Genomic DNA, 26,484 nt, shown 5'->3' with positions numbered 1-26,484 from the left:
TGGCCTCAGATACTTACCACTTCCCAACTGTGTGACCCTGGGCAAGTCACTTAACCCCAATTGCCTCAGCAAAAAAAAAAAAAAAAAAAAAAAAAAAAAAAGAATATCTTTGGATGATCATATTTCTTTTAAAGTAAATCTTTACATCTAAGCTAGTTATTAACTTTGTTTCTTTTGATTTTTTTTCAAAATGAAAAAGTATTGCTAAAATCTTAATTTTTGCTATTTTCTATTTTCTCGTTCTGTCTGGTCTTACAGTGAAATCCTGACTATTTTCTTTTGTCTTTTTTGACAACTTGGTATTGTTTTTAAAAACACCTTAGTTAATAATAGCTAACACTTATATAGTGTTTAGCCAGGTACTATGTTAAGCCCTTTACAATTATTATCTTACTTGATATTTGTAATAGTCCTAGGAGGTAAGGTGCTATTATTATCCAAAGTAAGTATCTAAATCCAAATTTGAACTCAAGATTTAGATTCCAGGTCCAGTGCTCTATCTAATGCCATCCAATTGCCTTGGTTAATTATAATTAAGAGTGATAGTCACAGGTCTAGCTATTATTCCCCCTACTCAAAAATCATTTGTTCTTGGCTCTAACATAAAACAAATTTCTTAGCCAGTTATTTAAAGCCCTCTGCAATCTGACTTCTACCTCCCTTTTCAATATTATTCCCTTTCATGCGCTCTCAATCCCATTAAACTACCCTGCTAGATAATTCCTTTTGGACCTTTGCTTAATATGTTACTGCTGTATGGAAATTTATCATATTTTCTTGCTTTAATTCATAGCTTTCTTTAAGATTTAATTCATCTGTAACTTCCTACATTGAAGTCTTTCCTAATTTCCAAAGTAGTGCTCTTTTCCTCTTGAAAATACTTTTTATTTACTTATCCTGGTATTATAAAAGTTTTTGTGGGACTAATTTTTTTTATCTTTATTGTCTAGCATGGTGCCTTTCACATAGCATATGCCTAAATGTTAAGTTGAATATTCATATCCTATAAATAAGCAATTTTCTGTAGATGAAAATCACTGTCACATTTTAAATTCTTTGGGCCTTTAAAAGTAATATGTAAGTCCTATTTTCCCATAAATAACACAAATGGATCAAATGTCTGTAGGAATTATTATTTAGAAAATACTTCATAACACAATAACCAGATTTTTGTGTGACTGCACTAGCACCCAGGATACCTCAGAATCAGCCGGAGTCAGGATAAGCAAAAGTCCTTAGTCTTTATTCTTGGTCTTTAGGGGTAGAAGTGAAGAATATGGAAGAGAATCTCTGTAACTGCCTTCTTCCTAGTCCACCGCAAAAAGTGATTCTGGCTCATCTTACTCCACAATATCTATATATTGTAGTCTCGCCTACAATCCTCTGTATACACCAATCGTTGAGCCAGCACAGGATAGTGGGAAGGGCCATTTTCCAAGCATATGCCCATAGAGTATTGGCCAATCAGTAATTAGCCCGAAGTGCTTGAACCTATCTCAGTGCAATGACTCAATAGTTTCAGCCCTCTACATTTTTGTGTAAGGAGTTATGATATTCTAGCAGTTAGAAGCATAAAATTTTACATTGTGAAAGGACCTTGATGGCCATCTAGTCTAGTCTGTCCCAACAAGGAATTCCCAGTAATATAACTTAACAAGTGGCCATCCATCCTCTGCGTGAAGCAAAACTCACTTTGTCTAGAGCCAGTCTAATCTACTTTTGGACAACTATAATTGTTAGAAGTTTTTTCCTGGCATAATACTTAAATTGGCCTTTTTTCACTTGCATTTATTTTGGGAGTTTCAGTCTTCTAGGAACTAACAGAACATGTTTATTCCTTTTCTATGTTATAGACCTTCAGATAAGTTTTTGGTTCTCCTCAGAAAACTGGGCTATCTCTATTTTTCTTTTCCTAATATTCATATGATATTAATCTTCCCCCTCATGAATACATGTTCTTTTATTATTTTTATTATTATTATTACATGTTCTTTTTATGTTCTCCCTAGCTCACTTATGTCTCCAGCATATAGAACTTAACCCATGCTTAACATGTAGGTCTGATGAGTGCAAAGGATAGTGGAACTATCATTTTCCCTGTTCCTGGAACTTGTGACTTATCAAATTTAGCCTAAAGTTACGTTTACTTTTTTGGCAAAAGTATTAACACTGCTAACTCAAATGAACTTGAAGTCCATTAAAATCTACTAAATTTTTTTCAGATAAATTGTTTCCTAGCCATGTCTTTTTTAGCGTTAGTACAGTTGGTTTTTTTGGAACCCAATTTGGAACTTTTTATTTTTCCCTATTGCTTTTTTTTTTCTCGTAGATTTAGCCTAATACTCTAATGTGGTAATATGTTTAGATTCTGACAGTTTTCCAATATGTTAATTATCTCTCTGATTTTTTTTTCCATCTGCAAATTTGTTGAATATTCCATCTCTGTCTTTATTCAAGCCATTCATAAAAATATTAAACAGCCTAGAGTTAAGAGAATTTTAGGAGCTCAATAACCATTAACAACAGCTATGGCCAGTTCTGATTTTTCTATTTGTATTATTCCATAATATGTATCTCTTCATTTTTTACAAAAGTTATCTGAACTACTTTTCAAAAACTTGGCTATAAGTTTAGTTAAACTATATTCACAACATTCCTCTCTACTATTAGTTCAGTAATACTATCATAAAGGGAAATGAGGTTAATCTAACATGACCTGTTGTTAATGAGACCTTGATAGCTCTGTATAATCATTCTCTTTCTAGATGTTTTCCAACCATCTCTTTAATGATCTATTCTAAAAATTTCTGAAAAATTGAAGTCAAACTCACTGATAGTTTGCAAGTCCTTTCCCTTATTTGCCCTTTTCTAGTCTTGTAATATCTCTCGTATTTTTTTTTTTTAACAATCTTTCACACATCAGACTGATGTAGAAATCACATCTTCCAATTCCTTTAGTACCCAAAGATATAATTTATATAGGTTAGTGACTTGAATTCATAGAGAAAGAAAGGATGAAGAAAATAAATTTTAAGTGCCTACAAAGTACCAGGCACTATTCTAAAAATGCTTTACAAATATTGCTTCATTTGATCCTCATGACAGTCTTATATAAAGTAGGTGTTATTATATCCCAGTTGTACAGTTAAAACTGATACAGACAAGTTTTTTTAATCCTTTGCCTTCAATGGGCAGCATGAGGAAAACACCGCTGTCCAAGACTTTTTCATTTGAATTACCAAGAATCAGAATTTATTGAACATACTTTCAGCAGATAATTCTGATATGTTAGAAAACTGATCAAAATATTATATAAGAAGTTATATTTAGGATAAAAAAATATAGTACATGAATTTGCTGTATTTACTAGTTATGGTACCATGGGAAGTCACCAGTGAATTCTTGGTAATGTGTGCTATTAAAAACAGGACTGAAGGAGGAGAAAGTTTGGTGAGAAAATGTAGTAGTCTAAGTAAGATAGTTTGGTCAGAGAATTTGAATAAAATGGAATTTTAGAATTTAGGAAGTAACTCCTAAATTAAATCTCATAGGTGTCACAAATTTGGTGGAAGATGATGCCTAAAATTGTGTTATATAAGGAAAGTTCAAGAAAGAAATGTTTACAATATTTGTGTGAGCCTTACTGAGCTGATTTTCATTTGTTTAAAATTATATTTTGAATAAACTTTTTGTTATCTGAAACCCTGAAATCAGGGTTAGATTTTTCTCCTCTCAAATTAGAAGAAATCTTATTTTGCAAATTTAGAAGTGAGAATATTTCTTCACATGCACCTCTGTTTTGCTTATGCATATAAAATTTATCATATATTTTATCTAAGGTACACTCTCCATATAGAAACACATCAGTTTGCAAAGAGACCTGCTAAGTGTAAAAAGAGGAATTGGAATGGTAAAATGTACTTAAATAGTAAATTCTAAGGAAAGTTAAAAAAAAAAACTACACATATCAAAAAAGCTGATTTTTTTATGTTATAACAGTTAAAATTTTGTATAGTAATGATACCAATTTTTAAAAAATACTTAATTGCATTTGTTCTGTTTTTTACTTGAATAAAAGTTTTAAAGATGAATAATTTTTTTAAACTTTTAAACTGTTCTCTATAATTCGGAAGTGCCTGCCTGACAATTGTAGGTGTTTATTTTGTACATATGTGTTATCTGTAATGTTTACCATTGGTTTTACTGAAAATTGAGCATTTATATAAATTCAAATTACAGTTTTCTAGCAAAATTCATAAATTTTGTGAGTAACCCCTCCTCAAAAGAGGCAAATTTTAGTAACAGCAATAATACATTTTTTATTAAGTATTCACTGTGTGTTTAGACCACACAAACTAAATATTCCCAGGTTATTTAGTCAGGTATGTATACATTTAAGGGAGAAAATAAAAAATATAAACAATTAAAATAGGTTATGCCTCTCATAGATTTTTTCAGTTGTAAATATTCTTAAAGTTTATAAATTTATTTTTTAAATCTCTAGTTAAACAGGAAAGAATATTACCCAAATTTTAAAAAATGATAATTTCTTGTGATTTTTTCTTCATCATTGTTATGCTAATTCATAAATATGCTTCTTTATCATGGTAGTTCATAGGATGCTACCGTTTCTTGTGATTATTATTTTAAAAGTTAAATATTTAGTATGTCTTTGTCATAGTTTAGTTGTTCTTTGTGATATTCAGTTTTAAATAAAGGATGAGACAAGACTTATAATTCAGAATTGTTTCCTGTTCAGATGAGAGATCTCCAGCTGCCCAGTACGTGGACCTGTTGCTAAACCCAGAGCGTTACACAGGATACAAAGGGCCCTCTGCATGGAGAGTGTGGAATAGCATCTATGAAGAAAATTGTTTCAAGTAATGGTCAAAGGAGGGGAAAGGGAGGATAGTATTTTATATGTATATGTGATTTGAAAATAGCACTTTCTGCTCCTAAATCTCATTTTCTTTCTTTCTTTCTTTATTTCTTTCTTTCAGGCCTCGATCTGTATATCGTCCTTTGAATCCACTGGCACCCAGCCGGGGTGGGTTATCTGCATTTATGTACTTAGAACTATCTTCAAAATCCCTTTATGTAAAATTGCCTTTTTAGTGGGTGGATAAAAATGATTTATGTTATTCATTTATGCATCGAATATGTATTTTTTTAAATTATACATTTATAGGAGATTTCACTATACAATTTACCTGCATCCTATATAGAATAAAAACTGAAATCTATAAATGAAAATATCATTAGAGGTCAGATTTTTTTCACGGTAGATAGATGGCAAAATATCTTGAAAAAACTTTATAGGAATATGGTCTTAAATTACATTCAATTACAAAATTGAAAATCCTAAACATGTAGGTTGTTAAGTATTTTTGCTTCCTAACAACTCTGATAGGTATTAACTGATTTCCAACTTTGTTGAATTAAATTAATGTTTTATTTCCATTTTGGGTAGACTTTGCACTGGCAAGTGTTACCACTTATTAACTAGTTTGAGACAATTAGAGATATTGCCAAGTTATCCATTCTGCTTATTCTTAGTCCTAAGAATTCATAGGGAATAAAGTTAATTACATATAGATATGTCTGAGACAGCTGTTTCCAGCATAGGCCTGTACTAGGAAAATACTGAATCCTCAGAAAAATTCTAATATTACCTCTGCTACTCTAAATTAGGGATTAAACTCAACTTATTAGGACTGTTCTGTATTTTTTTTTCCACTATAGCAGTTTGATTTCCACTCTTGTTCTTCAGAATTTCTTCTTGTGTCTTCATAATCTACTTCTTGAGAGTTTCTTATCTCTATTGAACTTATAAATTGAATGGAACTTTAAACCATCAGTTCCTAGGTATAGAGACTACCTTATCTTCTCTATAGCACTACCTTTCTTTATATCTAATTTTGCTTTTCAGTTATTAAGTATTTGAATAATATATGTGTTGATTTAATTTAGGAGGCTCTTTTAGAATTTTCCTACCTTCTTACTCCCTACATAGGTATTTGGTTTTATTTTATTTTGACAAATGCTTATCACGAGTTAAGGTTTACCAACTCTGCCAAATCCTTTAGTTAACTCACCATGTAGAAACAACATGAGCCATCTTCCCATTCAGCTGCAACTTAGCTCTCATTTCTTGGTTTCATTTATGGAAAAGATATCAAGATAGATACAATTTCAGTTCTCCAGTAATTGTGGCCATTGATAACTGGATAAGGATTTTACACATAATAATAAAATAACATTGATATGACATATATATATATATTTATGTAATATAATATAATTTATATAGCACTATAATGTTTACAAAGTGTTCTACATTTTATCCTCGCAACAACCCTGGAATGTTATAAATGAAAAAACTGAAGCAGGCAGAGACTTAGTGACCTGTTTAGGGTCACATCTAGGAACCGTCCAAGGTCAAATTTGAACTTAGAATTTACGTGACTCCTAACCCAGTTCTCTATTCTTTTGTACCACTTAGCTGCCATAACATAATAACTGTTGTTAATTTTTAGAGATGATTAAGTAATTCTTAGCCCTTCAGGTCTTTTTCTTTTGCTGTTTCTATTGAGTTGTCACCACAAGATGGAGAGCTATTTTGTATTATATGTTAAAATGGGTGATTCTTAACACTTTCTGCCCTTCATAGTCTATAAGTATAAATACACATTCTCTCTCTCTCTCTCTCTCTCTCTCTCTCTCTCTCTCTCTCTCTCTCTCTCTCCCACTGTCATGAAGAAGACACCACAATAGGACAAAGTTATATTTTGTATCTTCCTCTGTTTTATGAGGTACCCTGAATAAAAAAAATGGGAAAGGGGAAAAAGCGGAGACAAGAGACAAAGATATAGGAGGAGGACATTTTATATAGAAAGAAACCAATGAGGCAAGAAAGAAAACTATAATGGAGAGAGGATATAGGAGAAGGGAAGTAAAGGAAAAGGGGTACAAGTACTAGCATGGTATGTAAAGTAGATATCTTCTTTGCAGTCTAGCTGTTCAGTGGCTTCCTTAAATTTATGATCTTTGATCATCTTTTTAATTAACCACTGTGCATATCTGTTCAAGTGTTCTGAATTTCTCAGATATATATATATATATATATATATATATATATATATATATATATATATATATATACCTATTTTGTGCCAGGGCAATGGCTTAAGTAGTAATCACTTCTTATTTATAGCAACCAGAGCATCTCCTGCACTCTCTAATTTTAGTGAAGTTCTGAGTGTATATTTTGATAGGGAAAAAAATGTGCAGTATTAGATGAAGGAATTGCAGCATAAAATAGTTTAAATGAATGTAAAATTTATTGGTTCTATATGTATAACTGATTTTAAAAAGTCTTTGTGAAGCGCTTACTCTGTGCCAAGTCTTAACTTTAAAAGAGAAAAACAAGGCAGTCATTGTTGTCAAGGACCTCAGATTCTAACAGAGTTCAGAAGCAGAAAACATGGAAAAGCCCAGTGGTTCTGAGTATGAAGGTTTTTTGGCCAGGAATCTGGAGGTTATAATGACAGGTTACATGGTAAGATGATGTGTGGTCCTTCATCCTACCAGAAGAATTGTAGTTGGTGACTTTCTATAAGAAAATTTAGTCTATATGACATACTTGGAAGTATTTTTATTCCTATAATATAGATTATATACAAAATTGGTACACATGTTGTATTTCATTTATTAGAAGTTACACTCTTTGAGGGAAGAGACTCTTAGATTTTTGTTTTCCTAGAACCTGATACAGTTCCTGGATAATAGTATGTCCTTAACAATGCCATTTATTTCATATATTCATATTATGGGTTAAATTTTATTCATTGGACTTTTTATAATAACTCAGGATAAACAATTCTTCAATTTTTGGGTGTCTTATCATTTGCTTTGTGTTAATCCAAAGTTATTAGCATAACATACAGTAGTAGTATATGTTTTCATTTTTTATATTTAATGTATATAGGAATAGAGTTTTAACTGTTCTATATATTTTAAAATAACTACTATGATTTTTTTTCCCTCCCCCAGGAAAGGATGATGGTGAGTTAAATTTTGATATTTCAAGAAATGAAAATATTTGGAGCTGCAGCATATAAAAGAAAACTTTTTTAAAGGCCAAATTTGGATATCTTCTGATGTATATGTGTGTGTGTGTGTGTATGTGTGACTATGCATATGCATATATATATATATATATATATATATATATATATAATAACAAACACTAAACTTCAGTTATTCCTTCTTAAATCATCACCTTAGTTTTGTCTGTGTGAATATGCATGTATACATATATGTAAACATACACATATATTTATTGTTTTGTTGTTTCATTTGTGTCTAACTCTTCATAACCTCATTTAGGGTTTTCCTGAAAAAGCTACTAGAATAATGTGTCATTTTCTCCAGTTTATTTTACAGATGAGGGAATTGAGGCATACAGGGTAATTTATTATTTGCCCAGGATCACACAGCTAGTGGCCAGTTTGAATTCAGAAAAATGAGACATGACACTATCTATTGCACCACCTAGCTTACACACACACACACACACACACACACACACGTGTATGTATATGTGCTTATGTGTGTACACAGGCGTGCACACATATGCACAGATACCCATGCATACATACAGTTATAATCTGTATATATGTGTTTTTTTTATACTCTTATTAGGTAACTGCTTATCAGTGAGTAAAGAATTTTTGTTAAACATACCAAAATTGGGATTCTAGATACAATATAAAGCTATCCTGTTGTATTTTGGGAGTAAAGAAGGACTAGTTTCATATATTAAAAAGACCATGTTATCATTATATTGCTTCTAAAGACCTTTAGTTTCTTACAACTTCTCCCCTTCCCCAATAATTTCTCTGAGAAATAGTCATGGTAGAGAGAACTGACTTCACTAGATGATTTTCTTTATGACATCTTTAGCTTTTCTAGATATGGAATATGTAATCTTTTATATATTTATTTGAGTACAGGATATTTCTGGTTTCTTGCCTTATATCATTAGTGAATATCAAAGAAAATTAACAAAGTGGTTTACTTCCAGAAGTTAACTAGGAAAATGAGAGGACTGGAGACTGAGGCCCCTAAGAATTATGTGAAGGAACTCTAGATGTTTAGCTTAGAGAAGTTTACCTTATGGTAAACAGAGGATACTTTTATTTAAGCTATCAAATTATTTGAAAGGCTTAACTTTTTAATACATTCAAGGAATCATTTGGTTAGGAACATTCTCCTAACCAATTTAAGTAATTAAATTATTTGTGGGTTATTGCACAGAAATGTTACTTGTGTTTGTAGCCATACCTACCCTAGTGTTCTGCATACTGTAAAAGTTGGACAATTTTAAAATTGGAGTTTTATCAGAAGATTCATTAGAAGCATTAGATCTAGAACCAGGATTCAAATACCCAACTCTGCTACTTGCTGATCTGTATGTCTTTGGGCAAGCATTTAAACCTTTTGGCTTCAGAGTTCTTATATATGAAATAAAATTGTTACATAGCCAAGAACCCTTCCAACTCTCAATACTGTCATTTTAATTTAGTCTAGTTTCTGTTTGACTATTAAGAGTTTTAACCAAAATCTCTCTTTCCAGGAGAATCATTCTACAAATGGCTAGAAGGTAAATAACTAAATAACATAATTTATCAGTACTTTGTGTATGTGTGTGTGTGTGTGTAATATATTCTCATATATATTTAGTATTTACTGTAACAGTTCATCTGCTTTTGGCTTTGTGAAAAAACTTTGGGGAAAAAAAAATTGATCAAGGATGCCATGCCTTTTTTTTATTGGTACCTTTTTTTAAAAAATCATACTAATTTCCAGTATTAAATGCTCCACTTCAGTAGGAAAACATTTAAGCAAAAATGTACCTACAAAGCAAGTGTCTTTTTCTTTTTGTCTTTTCCTTTCCACCTTCAAATCCATCCCTACTGAAAAAAAGGAATCTGTTTTTCATCCTCAGTTCTCCAGAAGCTAGATTGGTCATTGTGTTTAAAGAGTTTGGTTTATTTTAATTGTTTATAAGTTTATATTGTTATAGTTATTCTATATATTTTCTTTGTTTAATTGTACATCATTTCATACAATCGGTTTTACCATGTATATTTGAATTGCTTGTGTTTATCATTTCTTAAAGTACGGTAATAATCCAATATATTTCTCTCCCATCATGGGTTCAGTTCTTCTCCAGTCAGGGAAAACTTATGTAATTTTCATTTTCTTCTTGCCAATATGAAAGTGGCTATTATGAATGTTTCAATGTATGTATGTATGTGTGTGTATCTAGTATACATTATATATACACACATACATACATACATATAGAGAAAAAGAGAGAGTCTTCTGCTGTTGACCACCCTCAGCACATATTTCCAGTATCGATTGTTCTTTAAGTGTGTGTGTGTGTGTGTGTGTATCTCCATCTCCCCCTACTTACTATATACCACTCAGCGAGACTATGAATCAAGAAAGGCAATAAATTTTAGCTGTGTTCTTTTTCCTAATATATAGAATATGAATAGAAGACTGCTTTCCTAAAGTTGTTTGGATTCTGTATTGACTTTTAATTTTAAAATTCTATGGATTATTGTTTTCATTATTCTAAAATATGTTCTTCTCCCCTTCTTACAATGTCTTCCTGTATAGGTTTATGTCTAGAGAAAAGAGTATTCTATAAACTAATTTCTGGGCTTCATGCTAGCATCAATTTACATCTGTCTGCAAAATACCTTTTGGAAGGTAATTAGATTTTTAAATACTAAATTTTACATTCTATATATGCTAAATAAAATAATTATGAAAAATGGGTGAATTAGGTATGGGGCTGCTTGACTATAATCCCGGCTACCAGGAAGACTAAGGCTGTTGGATCTTTAAGTTCAGGAGTTCTCAGCTGCAGCAGGTCATGCAAGTTGTATATTTTCACTAAGTTTAGCATCAATATATTGAGCCCTTAGTTGGGGTGAGGGTAGGTGGGGGAAGTTTGTGGGTATTAAACCTAATACCTAAGGAGGAGCAAACCAGCCCCTGTTTGAAACAGCCCTCAGATGATCTGCACTAGGTAGTGGTGGAACCAGGCCCAAAAGAAGCCTATGCTGTTCAGCCTGAGTGAGACATGAAAGTCTAATATTTAAGCAAAGAAAGAAAATACATGTTTCCCATGTTATAGGTTATCCATATAGAGAGGATAATGTTGTTGTTGTTATTATATTATTATTACCTTTATCTGTTTAGAAACCTGGGGAAAACCAAGTTGGGGACCCAATATCAAAGAGTTTAAGCGTCGCTTTGACCCTGTGGAGACAAAAGGGGAAGGTCCTAGAAGATTAAAGAACCTCTACTTTTTATACTTGATTGAACTCCGAGCTCTGTCAAAGGTTGCCCCATATTTTGAGCGCTCAATTGTTGACCTTTACACTGGAAATGTAGAAGAAGATGCTGAGACAAAAACCCTTTTGTTGGAGATCTTCCAAGACACAAAGTAAGAATTGAATCTCAGTGATTTGAAATTATTTCTTACCTTTATATAAAAGATAGCCAATAGCCTTTTTAAAAATTAAAATGAAAAAATGGGAGATTAATGTGAGAGTCAGTAGAGGGAAAATGGCAGAATGAGATTTTTAAAGCATCATGAGAATATCATCACTATTTGAAAATATTTCTGGAAATGGAGTTTAAAAACATTTCTAGATATTTTACCTGAAACTGCTTCACATTTAAGAAATTATTACTACTTCTATTTCAAAATATAGAACTCTTAAATTTGAATTGTGCATAGAAACTTTTCCATTCGCTATCTGGAATGTCATGTTTCACATGCTCACTTTTTAAGATACTTTCATTCCTTGTCTATTTTTAGTTTTTGCTCACTTTCTGAATTTCTACTTAATACATGGCTATTTTAACTTAGTAGGGTATGGCCTCTGTAAAAGGTCCTGAGAGATTGGCACAACCCCCATTGATAACACTCACTACTGATTAAGCTTCCCATTGAATTAAAGAGACTCATTCAATTCTGTTCAAATTCCAGCTCAAGCTGAATGAAACCCAGCCTCCATTGGGAGCAGGTCTCAGCTTGTAGCTAAGGCTTTTGTTATAAAAAGAGCCAATTTTAAACTCAGCCTTTTGCAGAGGACCTAAAATGCCATGCCAAGGAAACTCTCTCTTCCTGGCATAACAGCAAGCCTCTGCCTGCTGGAATGATATTCTCTTTCAGTGCTATCTTCTCTTTATCCTCACTTGTTTCCCTACCAAGACTCTATATCTCTCTGCCAGGACTCTTCCACTATTTTACTTTTAAAATAGTCGGGACCTTGCCACTAAAGAATTCAGCCTTGCTATTCATGCATAGCAAAGGCTGACTTCCGCCAATAATAAACTTTTCTTTGTCAGTCCAGCTTTTTGGGTTCATTTTTATGAAAAACATTCTGCGCCCTCAGAAGGGGGTTCCCACAACTTCCTATCCTGTGTCAAATCCTAAAGGGGATTTAGGGGAGCCAAACCTCATGAACCTCAAACCTGCCACTAACTTCATCATTTAACTCCCTAAACACCAGGAACCCTAATCTCATCATTTTGGTTCCCTGAATCTAATCTCATCATTTGGTTCCCTGATCGAATAGGAACCCTGAAATCTAGATTTCATCACATTGAGAGAGAGAACTATGGAGACTAAAAATGATTCAAAGCATAGTATCTTCACCTTTGTTTGTTTGCGTTTCCTTCCTCATAGTTTTTTCCTCTTTGATCTGATTTTTCTTGCACAACATGACAAATATTTCCATATAAAAGGATTGTACATGTTCAATCTATATTAGATTACTTTCTGTCTTGGGGAGAGGGACTGAATACAGTTTGAAGCATACTATTTTTGTCTTATTTTTTTTTGCTTTTTTTTTTCTTCACGATTTTTCCCTTTTGTTCTCTTTTATTTTTCACAACATGAAAAATATGGAAATATGTTTAAAATTATTGTACATATATAACCTGTATCAGATTTCTTGTTGTCTTAGAGAGGGGGAGGTAAGGGAAGAAGAGAGGAATATTTGGACCTCAAAATCTTACGAAAATGAACGTTGAAAACTATCTGTACATTTAATTGGAAAAATAAAATACTATTGAGAAAAAGAATAAAAGCTATAACATTTGGGAAAAAAAAAACTTTGTAGGGTATTTTTTAGCCAGCATTTCAATTTGAAACTAGGATAAATTACCGTAATCCTCCAAGATGTGTGCTTTTTGTAACTAACATTCATATAATACTTTATTATTATAAAACACATTACATCTGTTAACTGATTTGATTGTAATAACAGCTCTGCCTTGGTTCGTAATGTAAATATTATTATCCCTATTTTACAGTTAAGGAAATTGAACCTCAGGGAGGTCAGTGCCTTGCCCAGTTTCATACACCTAGTAATTCTAACCTATCGGGACTTCTGATATATAGTCCAATGTTATATTATTCTGCTTTCTACATAAAATGGAAGTGCCCTGTCCAAAAATCTTAGGCTTTTAACTTTACTGGACATTGAGATAGAAAAATTGTAAGTTCTTTGGTTTTTTGGTTTTTTTGTTTTGTAGAATTTTAAAATGCTTTTGTTTGTATCAGGCTTAAATTAATCACCTATTTTTCATTATGACATTTTAGTGCATGATTTCATTTAGTTGTTTTGATGTTATAATAGTACATCCATCATTTTGATTCAAGTTTTTTATTGGACAATTCACACATAAATTGACATTTTTTATTTAGTGGATAAGCCATGATATTAGTAACTTAAAGTCATATTAGAAGTTAAAACTATCTTTTGCAATAAAAATTACGTAGCTTTAATGCACACTGTGTAAATTTTCATCCATCTTTTATTATAAAATTGTTATTTGATCAGGTCCTTCCCTATGCATTTTGATGAGAAATCCATGTTTGCAGGAAACCAAAAGGAGGCTAAATCATTAAAGGTAATGTCAGTAATATTTCTTTAACATTTCAAAATCAAATTTTTAATTTTAAAAATTAGTCGTATTTCAGTTCCTATTGACCTTTGTTCTTTTAATTCTCAGATATTTTTCTCTGCTTTTGAAATGTTTGATTAGATTTTTTCAGTAGTGTCTGACTCTTTGTGATCCCATTTGGGGTTTCTTGGCAAATAACTGGAATGGTTTGCTAGTTTCTTCCCTAGCTCATTTTACAGATGAGGCAACTGAGGTAAATAGGGGTTAAGTGACTTTCATAGGGTAGCATAGCTAGTAAGTATCTGAGGCCAGATTTGAACTCCAGAAGATGCATCTTCCTGATTCTTTGTATATTGTGGCACTATTAATAAACACAGAAGGAGAGAAAATATACATTCCCCCCTCCCCCATTTTTACTAGTTATCTTCCTCTTCCTGACTTTTCCAGTTAAAAAATGGAAACTTTTTTTTTTAATGATCAGAAGGATTTGGAAAGCTGAGCATTTTAAGCTCAAAGTTATATTATTGCAAGTACATCTTGTTATGATATTGTGATCTGAGTTAGCCATTTTCAAGGTCACAAATATTTTGTTGTCTTTTCTAAAATATTATATAAAATGTTGTAAATTCCCCAAAGAGAAATTTTCCTTTATGTTTATTTTGTTAAATGGAAATTATGATTTTTATAGTTTGTAGCATCATTAAAAAGGGGGGGGGGGAGGGAATTAAACCAGATATTCATCCAATTGGAGAAATGTATAAACTCTGATGAAATGAACATTTTGTTTTCATGCGAATATACTTTTGTACAACAAATTTAAAATTCACCAAGTGGTGGAATAGATTTTGAATTGGAAGGAATATTAGAGATTATCTTGTCCGGCCTCTCTTATGTTACAGATGAATAAACTGAAACTTGTAGATGTTGAGAAACAGCCAAGGCTACCCAGCTGAAGTGGAAGAACCATGCTTTGAACAAATTTATCTTGATTTCAAGTTCAATATCTGTCATTTAGTGGCCTTTTAACTTCCTGTTCTAGGGAAGTATTGTTATTTCCAGTGCCCATACATTTAGAAGATGCCAGAAACAGAAAAAATTAGAAGAGAGAATATCATAGATCATTAACATATTTCTGTTATTACCAGCATTCCTAAATTTCTAGAGTCCCTGTGGTATATTTCCCTTATAGAAAAATATGTTGGAGGGGAGGGATTTCCATCCACTGAACCTATTATGACATTACCCTTATAAATTCCATAACTTTTTTTTCTTTTGAAGCAGTCAAAGCAACTTGCCCAGGCTCACACATATTAAGTATCTGAAGCTGGATTTGAATTCAGATTCTCTTGACCCCAGGATCAGAGTTGTATCCATTGCCCCAACTTTATTTGTTCTGATAAAATGGTATTACAGTGGGTTACTGATAAGAGAACATTGGAAGATATGAGACCTTTCACTTTCCTGCCATTCATTTTTAGATTTTTAAAATTAGCTATCATATGGTTAACAAACTAAATTTGTTTACTTGTTGACTAATTGACTAATATGGAACTACCTGTTATTTGTGATAGCAACAGGAGAGCACTATTTTTGTTAATAACTAATTTAATTTAGCTATTCACGGTTTTTTGATATATCTGCTTTTTCTGACTCAGTATATATGATGGTAAACATATCCCCTATTTTATGTTATCAGAAAAATATTTGGAGTTGAGTGTAAAAATTTGTTTCTAATATTCCTAAACAAAGGAAGCTAAAATTTATTGAGTCTTATGTTGCTGGGAGTTGGTGTCTTTGCATTTTATGTAAGGAAATAATCATATCTTCAAATTATTTTAGATTAGCATTATTGTTGCATTTGTTTTTAAATGCAAGTTGAAGTTACACTTTAAGTAAGTGAATGAATAAAGTAAAACTTGCCTACTGTTTTTCAAGGGAATATTTTAAAAATCAAATGAGCTTTGTTTCAGATAATTCTTTGGGTGTTCCAGATTAAATTTCTTCACCTTTTTAAAGTATTACTTAAATGGTAGGTCTAGGGGAATGCTATAATTACCATTTACTTAGATTTTTAGCAATGTAAAATTTGATAAATATTTTTAATAAAATCTTTGTGAATAGGTTATGAGATGTGTTAGACATTATAGGATAATTGAGTGAGTTAGAAACCAGTTAACTAGTGAAACCAAGTGTTCATGAATAAGTGTCAACTTGGAAGGAGGTTTCAATCTGCTTGGTCCTAAGCTGTTTCTTATTTTTATCAATGACTTAGTATAGCGTTTGGCATGTAGTAAGTAATTATTAATGCTTTTCATTCATTTGAGGAGCTCACATTTTATAGGGCAAATGACCTATGCTTGAACTCAGATCTTCCTGACTCCAGAACCAGCACTCTATCTACTTTGCTACCTGGATGTCCCTTGAAATCTTCTAGGTATTCTGTAAAACTGAGGCAAGGAGGGCATTTGTTGTGGGCTTGGAGGAACAGCTTAGGGAATGTCACGGTCCAGGATCATTAAGACCACCAGTTTGTCTAGACTGTAGTATGTGAAATAACTACATCTTATGTCTGTCTTCAAGAAGCACAACTATTATATACACTGGCAAAGTATCTGGATTTGTTTTGCAATATAATCCTTTTTATGTTTTGTTATATGTGTTTCAGAGTCAGTAACAGTTCTGGGAGACAAATTCTTTGTTTCCTTAAGAATATACAACCCCCATTGAAACAGCTGTCATTAGAGAATCTAGCAAAATGCTTCATTGAAAAATATGAGGCCATGTGCCACAAACCAGCTATCTCTTCTCTTCAACTCCATATTCCAAATTACCTCAACATCATCCCTGATTTTCCTTCTTTTTTCCTGGCTCAGTGATTAAGGCTAGATAGCAATTGACATAAAGAATCTCCTCTTTCATTTAGTCCTCCCCCCCCCCCCCCCCCCCCCCCCGCAAAAAAAAATCTAAATAAATAAATCTGGGAGGGTTTTTGGCCAAAGCAGAAACAATTGCTATTTACATTCAATTTTTTTTTTAAAGAAAATTTAGTGTTATATTAGCTAAATATATTTTAAAAGTCTAGTTTAATTATAATGGAAGTATTTTCTATCTGTCAGGAAGAATTACGGTTGCATTTCAAGAATATATCACGTATAATGGACTGTGTTGGATGTGACAAATGCAGGTTATGGGGGAAACTACAGGTAATCTTTGTTTTTTTTATTTTTAGAATTGTTTTTATTATACTGAATGCCTTCCACTAAGAAGTTCAGAGCTGTTTATAAATTTTAAAAATTCTTTTCAAAGTAGAGCTTTGATATAGGTAAAAGAATATGATAATGAGTCTGAACATGTGAGGAATCTATACAGTGTTACATCATATGTATTCATATAGGGAAATTTTTACTTGTTAAATACTTTCACTAAAATCCTACTCAGCTGCCTCATTATGATACAAGTAGACTTAAAGGTCTCTGCCAGAGAATTAAGGCAAAATTTGGCAGCTCCTGGTGATGATGCTTTGATTAGTCTTTGATCATAGCTTTTTAGCTTTGTAACACTGCAAATTCCTTAGCTTCTCAGTGACCTCTGCAGCTCCTCTATGGTAGTTGCAGGCAAGTTGCTGATCTGCAATAGAAAAACATTTTACATGCCAAGAATTAACAGGTCTGGAACAAAAAATAATAATAACTGACATTTATCTAATGCTTTAAGGTTTTCAAACATGTATTATTTTATTTGAACCTCACTAAAAAATTGAGACTGAGAGAAATTATTGTACATTCATACATAAGGGACTTGCCTGGGGTCACACTAGCTATTCAGTAGAAGAAGTGAGACTTAAACTCAAGGCTTTATTTGTAAAATATGTAAAATGGCAATGCTGTTACAAGGATGTTTTGAAGATCAGGTGATTTAGATGATATGTGTAAAATGTTATGCTAATATTGAAGTACTATATAGATTTGAGTTATTTTTAGATACTAAATTAATGTTATCTAATTTTTTAGGGGAAAATATAAGATAGTAAGGCACTTAAAAAAAAAAAAAACCAAACCCAAATTTTGAAATAGAACTAAATGTAAAAGCAGAGAATTTCACTATTATTTGTGCCAGGGAACTACCTTACGAAAGTAATTGTAAGGTTGTACATTGCATCTAGCAAGTCTTCAAATATGCAATTCTTTATGCATCTTCTAAACTATCTTTCAGAAATGTTTTCTGTTTTAGGTTGAAAGTTTTATTGGTTGTTTTGTGTGTATGTATGTTGTAAACAAAATACTTATATACAATAACATTTGCCTGTATGTAGGATAATTGTTTTTATATATTTAAATTTTATATGTTTATATTGAGCTTATCCATAAGGGCATAGGTAAACTCAAACTGTAGATAAATAAAAAGTAGAAAATGAAGTTTTTAAGTGTTTTGGCTTATTACTCATTGCTGGTTTGTACTTTTTAGTTTAAAATATGTGGACTGGTGAAATGCTTGCTTTTTGTAGAGGTTATCTTTATTAATTAAGTGAAAACTAATCCCACTAGGCACCAACTTGTTGAATGTCATCATGGGAACTTGAAATTTATCTTAAAAGTCTAAGCACATACTATTTGTATCCAAAATAAAATTAAAATGTTTTTTCTCCTAGACTCAGGGTTTAGGAACTGCTTTGAAGATACTCTTTTCTGAAAAAGAAATTCAGAATCTTCCAGAGAATAGCCCATCTAAAGGTTTTCAACTCACTCGTCAAGAAATAGTTGCTCTTTTAAATGCATTTGGAAGGTAAGAATAATCTTCATGATACAGATCTTGTTTATGCCACCTTCTAATTGAGTTTGAGCTGTAAAAGTGATAATTTCTAGTACAGTAATTTAAACTAAACCATTTTTTTCTAGATCCAATATCATTTTGATATCTAGGTACATCCCAAAGATTAGAGTTTATTAGAGCAACTATTTATCAGAATCTACCCTATAAAAGCAGGACTATAAAAGGATATTTTTCTGCCTCACATGATCTCTACTTCCTAATCAACTTATTTCATGTTTTCAGTAAATTCATACTGAGATGGAAAGTAAATAGTGAATAGAAGTACAGTTGCATGTTTAATGTAGAATATGGGCTATTTTGCATATATTTTAAAGTCCATATAAAAATAAATTGAAACTTTTTTTTTTTCACTTCACCAAATTCCATTATATTTTGTCAGATAATCATTGAGCTTTATAGCTTTTAGAGCTTTATAGCTCTTTAAAGCTTTATAGAGATCATTTAAAGATTCTCAAACTAATGTTTATTTCATCAGTCCAATGACTTTCCTTTCATCTGTTTTACTTGATCTATTTTCCAGTGTGTGTGTGTTTTTGTTTTTTTTTTTAAATTAAAATTTCTTTCTTTGCCATAAACCAGGGTTGGGAAACCATTTCCTGGGATACTAATGTACGGGGTAGGTGGGGGGAGGAGCAGAATCACGTATTGCATAAATAAAAAATACTTTTTTTTTTTCCTTTAGAAAAAAATCTATCCATATCATTACCTTTATCCAATTTTAAGATAAGAACAAGAAACTCAAATCTCTATTCAGTGAATAAAATAGTAAAATAAACTTCTTGAGAATAGGAACTATTTTACTTTTTGTTTTTGTATCCCTAGCACTTAGCAACATCCCTAGCAGTTGGTAAGTGATCAGTAAGTGCTTATTCTATCTATAGTCTGTTGATGGAGATAAGTGGGGAGAAATGAAGACAAAAAATACACAGAAAGATAAGAGCAGAAGATTCAAAGAGATATCCAATAATTAAAGGCTAGGGTAAATTACCAAGCAAAGTTTTTTTTTTTTTTTTTTTAAATATGGACAAAGTTTGCTTAAAATAACATCAAGGGAAGCTTTAATCAGTAGAATTTAGAAGACAAATCAGGAGCAGAAGCCAGTAGGTAGAATTCTTACTAAGGAGGAGTGTCACAAACCATCACCAAGAAGCTAGAAAGAGTTGGTTATGGAAGGTACTTACAAATTTAAGCATGTATATTTTAGATGTGGAAACTAGCTCTACTTTGTACAATTACCTCTTGTTTCCTTTTACTACTACTCTGGACCCCTCAACTTGCCAGACACCAAGGATGTAAGGCAGCAACACCCACACGCACAGTCTTTCCTGACCAGTTAGAGATATACATGAGCACACATTCCTGTTCCCCCAGTCTCCCAATAGCTCATGGTCCATTCATCTAAGTGCCCTGAATCCTTCTCCATGAATAGATACCCCATAATCCAAAGGCCTGTCATCTGTTCCATAAACATAGAGACTCACCACATATAGAGAGATCTACCAACTACAACGTGTGTGTAGAGGCCTTCCACTGACATGCACCACACAGCCATATCACAGCATTATAGTTAGAGTTGGCCTTTTAGTTAGAGCCTTAGAGTCCATTGAGGCTTTTGCTTAGAGACATTTTCATTTCATTTAATAGATGGGAAAATGTGCTTGGAGAGTTTAAATGACTTACCCACTGTCAGGGTAGGTGTTTGAGGCTGGATTTGAATCCTGCTCTTCTTGGCTTATTCTCTGCCCGGGCTGCCTCCAATATCCATTTTTAAAAATCATCCTGCCTGGGCCCCCATTCCCACAAATACACATAGGTAATTATCATAGACAAAAATATAGGTCAAGAAGCATGGGAAAATGTTCCTTCATTTGGAGAGGGAAGATATTGACAATGTGGTATTTTGACACAGGTATTGAGTGGACAGGATAGACTGAGGAAGATGTTTCCAGTATAATCCAAAATTTTTCTATTATTAAATACCCCCTATGTATAAGGAGTTGTGTTGGGCTCCATGGATACTTACTGAGGCAGTAAAACATGGAAACATATGTATTTTGAGGAGGAAAAGAGATTTCTTTTAAAATTCTTTGTGAACTTGCAATGTGAAGAGTTTTATTTTTCTAAACAAGACTGTTTAAAGTACATGATATCAATGTAAAATTATATAGGTGTGTATGTGTGTGTGTGTGTGTGTATATATATATATATATATATATATATATATATATATACACATAACTAATTAAAATTTCAATGCATCAAACTTTTACTAACACATATTCTTTTTTCTTACAGACTCTCTACAAGTGTAATAGAGTTGCAGAATTTTAAAGTTTTATTGAAACATAATAGATAATAAAGACTTTTATACACTTGTTAAAGGTATCTATAAAATGATTGTGTAAAGACTTTTGATCTTGGACATTCAACAAAATGAGACTGATCTTCCTGCCCTTCAAGAATTTGAACCCTTGAAGGAAACATTCAGACACCAACTTGAATATTTATAATCCTTAAAATAGGAAATTATCAATTAGAGCTATTTATGAATGAAGTATATAGTTTTGGAACATGTAAATTATATTGATTCTATGTTTAATTTCATGTATTTTTTCATCTGTTGAATGTTTCTAGTGTGCTTTCTTTTATTTAGAGTTTGTTTTTCTCATTTTGTTGTCTCACTTCCCCAAGCAGTTGTCTAACCTTAAATTATGTAGCCGTCTAATAGCATTGTTATAATCCCCTATGATGAGAGAGAGAGAACTAGGGAACAATATCAAATTTACTAAAGAAAAATGCTGATACTGTGATAAGAAATTTTTCCATGTCTTCTCCCCTTTCTTTTTATACTTGTGCCTAACTTTGTGTTAACTCGTTTGTTTCTTTGGCAGAAGAAATGCCCCCAAATGGGGAGTCCTTTAAATGTGTAATTCAAGGAATTTCTTAAGTGTATTCAAGATCCTCTTTCTATTTGCTTTTTCTCTTCATTGATAAGGGAATTTCCTTTATTAGAGTTGGACAGATGTTTTCTTTCTAATTCCCAGCCATCTGTTTGTCTGTTTAGTTGGTCCAAGGATTTTCTTATTCCTAGAACCTAAATATTCTCTTTTTAAAAATTTGCCCAACTTATACCAAGACACAGATGTATGCATTTCCCTTTCGTTAAAGAAAAATAATAGATAGTGCATATGCTCTATTAGAGTACTAAATAAGCATCTAGCAGGTAACTTCTTGAAGCAGGTTCTGTTGTAGATTTATGAGATTGTTTTCAAATGTTACAGGCCAAAAATTTGTTTTAAATAGAAAAAAGAAAAACCATTTTAAAGAACTTTATTTTTAAAAAAATTATCTATGCAATCCCCTAATTACTATCAGCCTAACTTTCTTAGATAGATTATATAAACATGCTAATAAGAATATGTAAATTCACTGTATATATGTGATACTTTGTGTGGTCTACTTGGACATTATGCCACCACACCACTCAGAAGTAATAAACCTTCATTTTTAAAATCCAGAATTAAAATACACTTGGCCAGGATTAGTATTTGATAATTTTTAAAACTGTGGTAGTTGTAATGTTGGTGTTCAATATGGAAGTTTGTATATGTGTGGTAGTAATGCGGGTAAGTCCTAAAGTTTTTGTGTATTAGAACTTCAATTTTTTACCAAGTAAATAACAAGTGCCCTTAAGCCCATACTTAGCCTGCCAAAGTCTGAAATGTGTTTAATAATGATATAGTGGAACCAGTTGTTTAAATCAAATTTTGCTCTACCATTGGACCCTTTATACATGACGGGTGAAATTGTATACTAGTTTCTTTTCCAAACCCAATTTCTAATTTTTATAAAATCACTTTACAATTGACAGTGGTATTTAATTTTATTATTAAATAGATTTGATTGCAGCCTTTTCTTTTAGTATTGAAAGTATTGTATATGGAAAGAAAACTTAAGGCAAGCTTCTTTGAAAACTGAATACATTAATAATTTTCTTGGTTTAAGTATGGTCAAACAATCAATATCAGTTTCTCTGTAAGCTACTGCTTAAAGCCTAATTTAACCTGATAATAATATTGCATTTTTATTGTGTTAGCACAGTAATCTTTAAGATAATTTTCCTTTCAGGAATGTTATTTCAGAATCTCTTACAGACAAAAACGTTTAATCTACTTGGTGGGGGGAGGGGTGAATTCTTGCTTATTATGGACAATTACCCTTCTTAATTCCTGTGATTTGTTTTAGTGTTTTTAAAAAGAGACAGGTATATGTTAGAATTCTTGAAAATGAAAGTTTGGTTTATACCTTTCTAGTTGTAGAAAATTGTTTTCTAAATTTTAACTATTACTCATTAGCAGAAGAATATATGCAGCATAGTAGTTTGTCATTAGAAAATAATGGGGTGATAGTGTTCACTTCGCCATGTTTAATTTTAGGAGACTATTACTGGCATTTGCTACCTGTGAAAATCTTTATTCTGTGAACCTAATGGTATAGTTTTTTTTCAACTCACATGCCAGGCAATTTTCTGAGGCCTTTGGTTGCCTAGTTCTGTGAGGCATTGACAGCATTATTGATTATTTTCTAAACCATTTTCAAGGTCTTATGCTTGCCTAAATTCAGTTTTTTATTTTATTTCATAACTTAATAAAAAATACTGCCCTGATGGTGTAACTGACAGAAATGATTGTACCAGTTGATAAAGTAATAAAAATGTGAAAGGAAGGGAAATCGTAGGCCTCTTCCCTTGACTTTAGTTTGTTACTTTTTTGAGTGATGTCTTACGTGAACATTACTGTAAATTTGAGAGTCCTCAACCATTTTTTGAGTTGAATTTTAGAAACTTGATAAATCAAAACATTTTATTTGGCATTTAGCATTGTGATTTTATCCAATAGTCATGTATGATTACTGGGCATATGTGAAATATTGTGCCATTTTTGAACTTTGGATATAATTTTGAGTATGAAAAATTCTTTATTAAATTTCATCAGCAACCACTTTAGTCTATGTGAAAATTTAAGGGATTCACAATAAATCTTGTAGCTAAAGTACCTAAATTTGCACCACTCGTGTCTATGATAAATCACAAACTTGTAAAATTCTGCCCTGAGTATACTCCTTTGGTTTTGAACATGATACTGGTATTATTTGCTGTTGTTTCCACTTGACTCTGTAAAATCTGAATTAAAGTAAATGTTTCTGCAGTGTCTCTTGTGTTTAAAAGACTAGTTTCCTTTTTTTTTTTTTTTTTTTTTTGAGATGAATATTTGTTTTCCCCCCCCAGTGGCTTTCAGAAAATGTGTGCTATTACATTAGCATCAGTTTTTAAATTAGTGTAATAAAAATTTTGAGGGAGAAATTTAAAATTAATCCCCCCCAACAACATTCTGACCCTCTGCAACACAAACAAAATTATCATAGAGCATGGAGTATTAAATTATCACATAAAAGAGACTCAATTATTTTTACATCTTTTGAGTTGTTAAAAAGGCATAATGATAAGCATAAGACTACCATGTTTCAGAAATATGAACCATCTAGTCTAGAATTCTTTCAACAAAATCACATGTTTTGTGGAAGGGTAGGATTATTCTGTCAAAAACTCAAATGTTTTGTACATTAGTTTCTTTTACCACTTTCTACTTCTCTACTTGTTTGATTCTGGCTAATAAGAAAAAACAGTGCTATTCCTTATGAGAGTTTTCATTGGTTTTTTAAGAGAAACAGTCAATCAAAAAGCATTAAGTTCTTAGGATGTACAAAACACCGTGAATACAAAGAGAAAAGCAGAGATTATCTGTTTTCAAGGAGTTCCCACTTTAATGGGAGAGAGAACATATATAGGTTTTACCTGCAAATCAGAAGTAAATGTTCCATGATTTTTAGGATCTGGAAGCAAAGTAAATTCTTTAAATTTTATCGATAAAGATATTTCTTTCTAATTTTATTCTTATTGATAGATCCAAGGACTTGTGGGAGCAAGAACGTTCTTTTCTAGGTCTTAAGTAGCTGTGATATTAAGAGAATTACAGTACTGTCAAAAAATTGTATAGTACAGTACAGTAGGCTGTACAGTATTGTACAGCCTAATCTTCAGATATGAATTACATCTTTAATATTCATATTTCCTCTTATTAAAATATAGTTTACCATGAATTAGATACTTTTTTAGAACTACTCATAATTTACCGTCTTTTGAGGTACCAAATTTTGCAAATTTAGGCCCCAAAGGAAAATAATACAGGTTCTTGGCCCAAAGTTGTTTCAGGTGAACTCTTAAGAGGTAAGCCTTAAGGCAAGGGTGACCCATGGAAGTGATTAAGGTTTGGATTCTAGATAGTAGAATTTTGGATATCATCAGAACTCAAAAGGGCATGTGAGAAGTAGAGGCTTTAAGATCAGGGAAATAGCAAGAGATGAGCAGTGTGACATCAAGGGTTCTGCTAGCAGGAGGGCATAAATTCTGGGCTTTTCTACCCAATACCCAATATTAGTCTATAAAGTTTTCAAATAAAGGAGGTGAATAGGTAGTGGAGATTCAAATGGAAAAATCTGGCTTGGAGTATGCATAGAAGGGAACAGATTGGGCCAAGAATACTATATCTACTTAGCATGGTTAGCATTAGCAGATTAAGTACCATCTAAATCCATGAAAAAGCTTCAGTGAAACTAAAAGAACTTGGACACAAGTGCTGGTAATAGGTTCAACAAATTATGGAGTGAGTACTTCATTTTGTACTGCTAGGTTAATGGAGATTCCTAGTCCTGGGCAATGTCAATAATAGAGAACAGAGAATCATAAACATTTAAGCTAGAACCTTCTCATTTTACAGATGGGGAAACAGACCCAGGGAAACGGTGATTTGACTAGTGTTAGAGGCAATAGGTGAGCAGCTAGGTGGAGCACTAGATAGTGTCCTAGGCCTAAATGACAGGAAGAATCATCTTCAGATGCTTTTTAGCTACGTGACCCCAGGCAAGTCACTAAACCCTGCTTACTTCCATTTCCCCATCTGTCAATGAGTTGGCGATACCCTAATATCTTTGCTAAGAAAACCCCAAATGAAATCAGAGTCTGATGGGATTCTGAACAGCAGAATAAGGAGCACAATCCAGCTCTAAATCCAGGTCATCTAAATTCCAAAGCATGTGTTTTTCTCTGATACCAGAAAAGAAGACGCCATCAAGTCGACTTATAAAAATTCATAGAAGTCCTCCTAAACAAATGATGAAACACATCCTGCTTCATGTTAAAGAGGCAAAGGATTATTTGAATGTTTTGGACTTTTTTTTTTTTTTTTTTTTTTAAATAGGATGCTGGGTCTGGGGCCAGAAGATTCAATCCCATTTCTGAGGCCCCTTGGAAGGTCACAACCTGGGCCCCAGTTTTCTTGTCTTTAAAAGGAGTTGGACTAAATGGACTCTACCCTTCCTTCCAAGTCTAAATCCCTGATCTGTTAAATCTTTTTTTGAGGCTATGTTCCTAACAGGTCCCTCCTTGTGTCTGGAACTAGGATTACTGCAAAGATCAGTCAGAGGTGGATCTCAAAATGAAGACAAAATTTTAAAATTCATGGAGAGGGAAGAAACTGACTTGGTTTAGTGTGTAAGTTTATCAGTCTTTGTTTTATGGATATTTTTAGATATATA

General features: G+C 32.3%; 1 protein-coding gene across 1 annotated transcript in view; it reads left to right on the top strand.

Annotated features, from left to right (window-relative positions):
- Nucleotides 1-24,043, top strand: part of ERO1B (endoplasmic reticulum oxidoreductase 1 beta) — a 57,444-nt gene extending 33,401 nt beyond the window's left edge. The window contains exons 7-16 of the mRNA XM_031966946.1: nucleotides 4,760-4,880; nucleotides 5,001-5,047; nucleotides 8,053-8,064; nucleotides 9,638-9,664; nucleotides 10,693-10,785; nucleotides 11,281-11,527; nucleotides 13,938-14,007; nucleotides 17,118-17,204; nucleotides 18,650-18,783; nucleotides 21,127-24,043. Coding sequence (XP_031822806.1) covers nucleotides 4,760-4,880; nucleotides 5,001-5,047; nucleotides 8,053-8,064; nucleotides 9,638-9,664; nucleotides 10,693-10,785; nucleotides 11,281-11,527; nucleotides 13,938-14,007; nucleotides 17,118-17,204; nucleotides 18,650-18,783; nucleotides 21,127-21,187 — 899 coding nt within the window. The 3' untranslated portion in view covers nucleotides 21,188-24,043. The remainder of the gene's footprint in view (nucleotides 1-4,759; nucleotides 4,881-5,000; nucleotides 5,048-8,052; nucleotides 8,065-9,637; nucleotides 9,665-10,692; nucleotides 10,786-11,280; nucleotides 11,528-13,937; nucleotides 14,008-17,117; nucleotides 17,205-18,649; nucleotides 18,784-21,126) is intronic.
- The last annotated feature ends 2,441 nt before the right edge of the window (nucleotides 24,044-26,484 follow it).

This window comes from Sarcophilus harrisii, chromosome 4, assembly GCF_902635505.1.
Source record: "Sarcophilus harrisii chromosome 4, mSarHar1.11, whole genome shotgun sequence".
In the NCBI taxonomy this organism is placed as follows: Eukaryota; Metazoa; Chordata; class Mammalia; order Dasyuromorphia; family Dasyuridae; genus Sarcophilus; species Sarcophilus harrisii.
The sequence above is the reverse complement of the archived record's forward strand: the minus strand, read 5'-3'. Positions and strand labels throughout refer to the sequence as shown.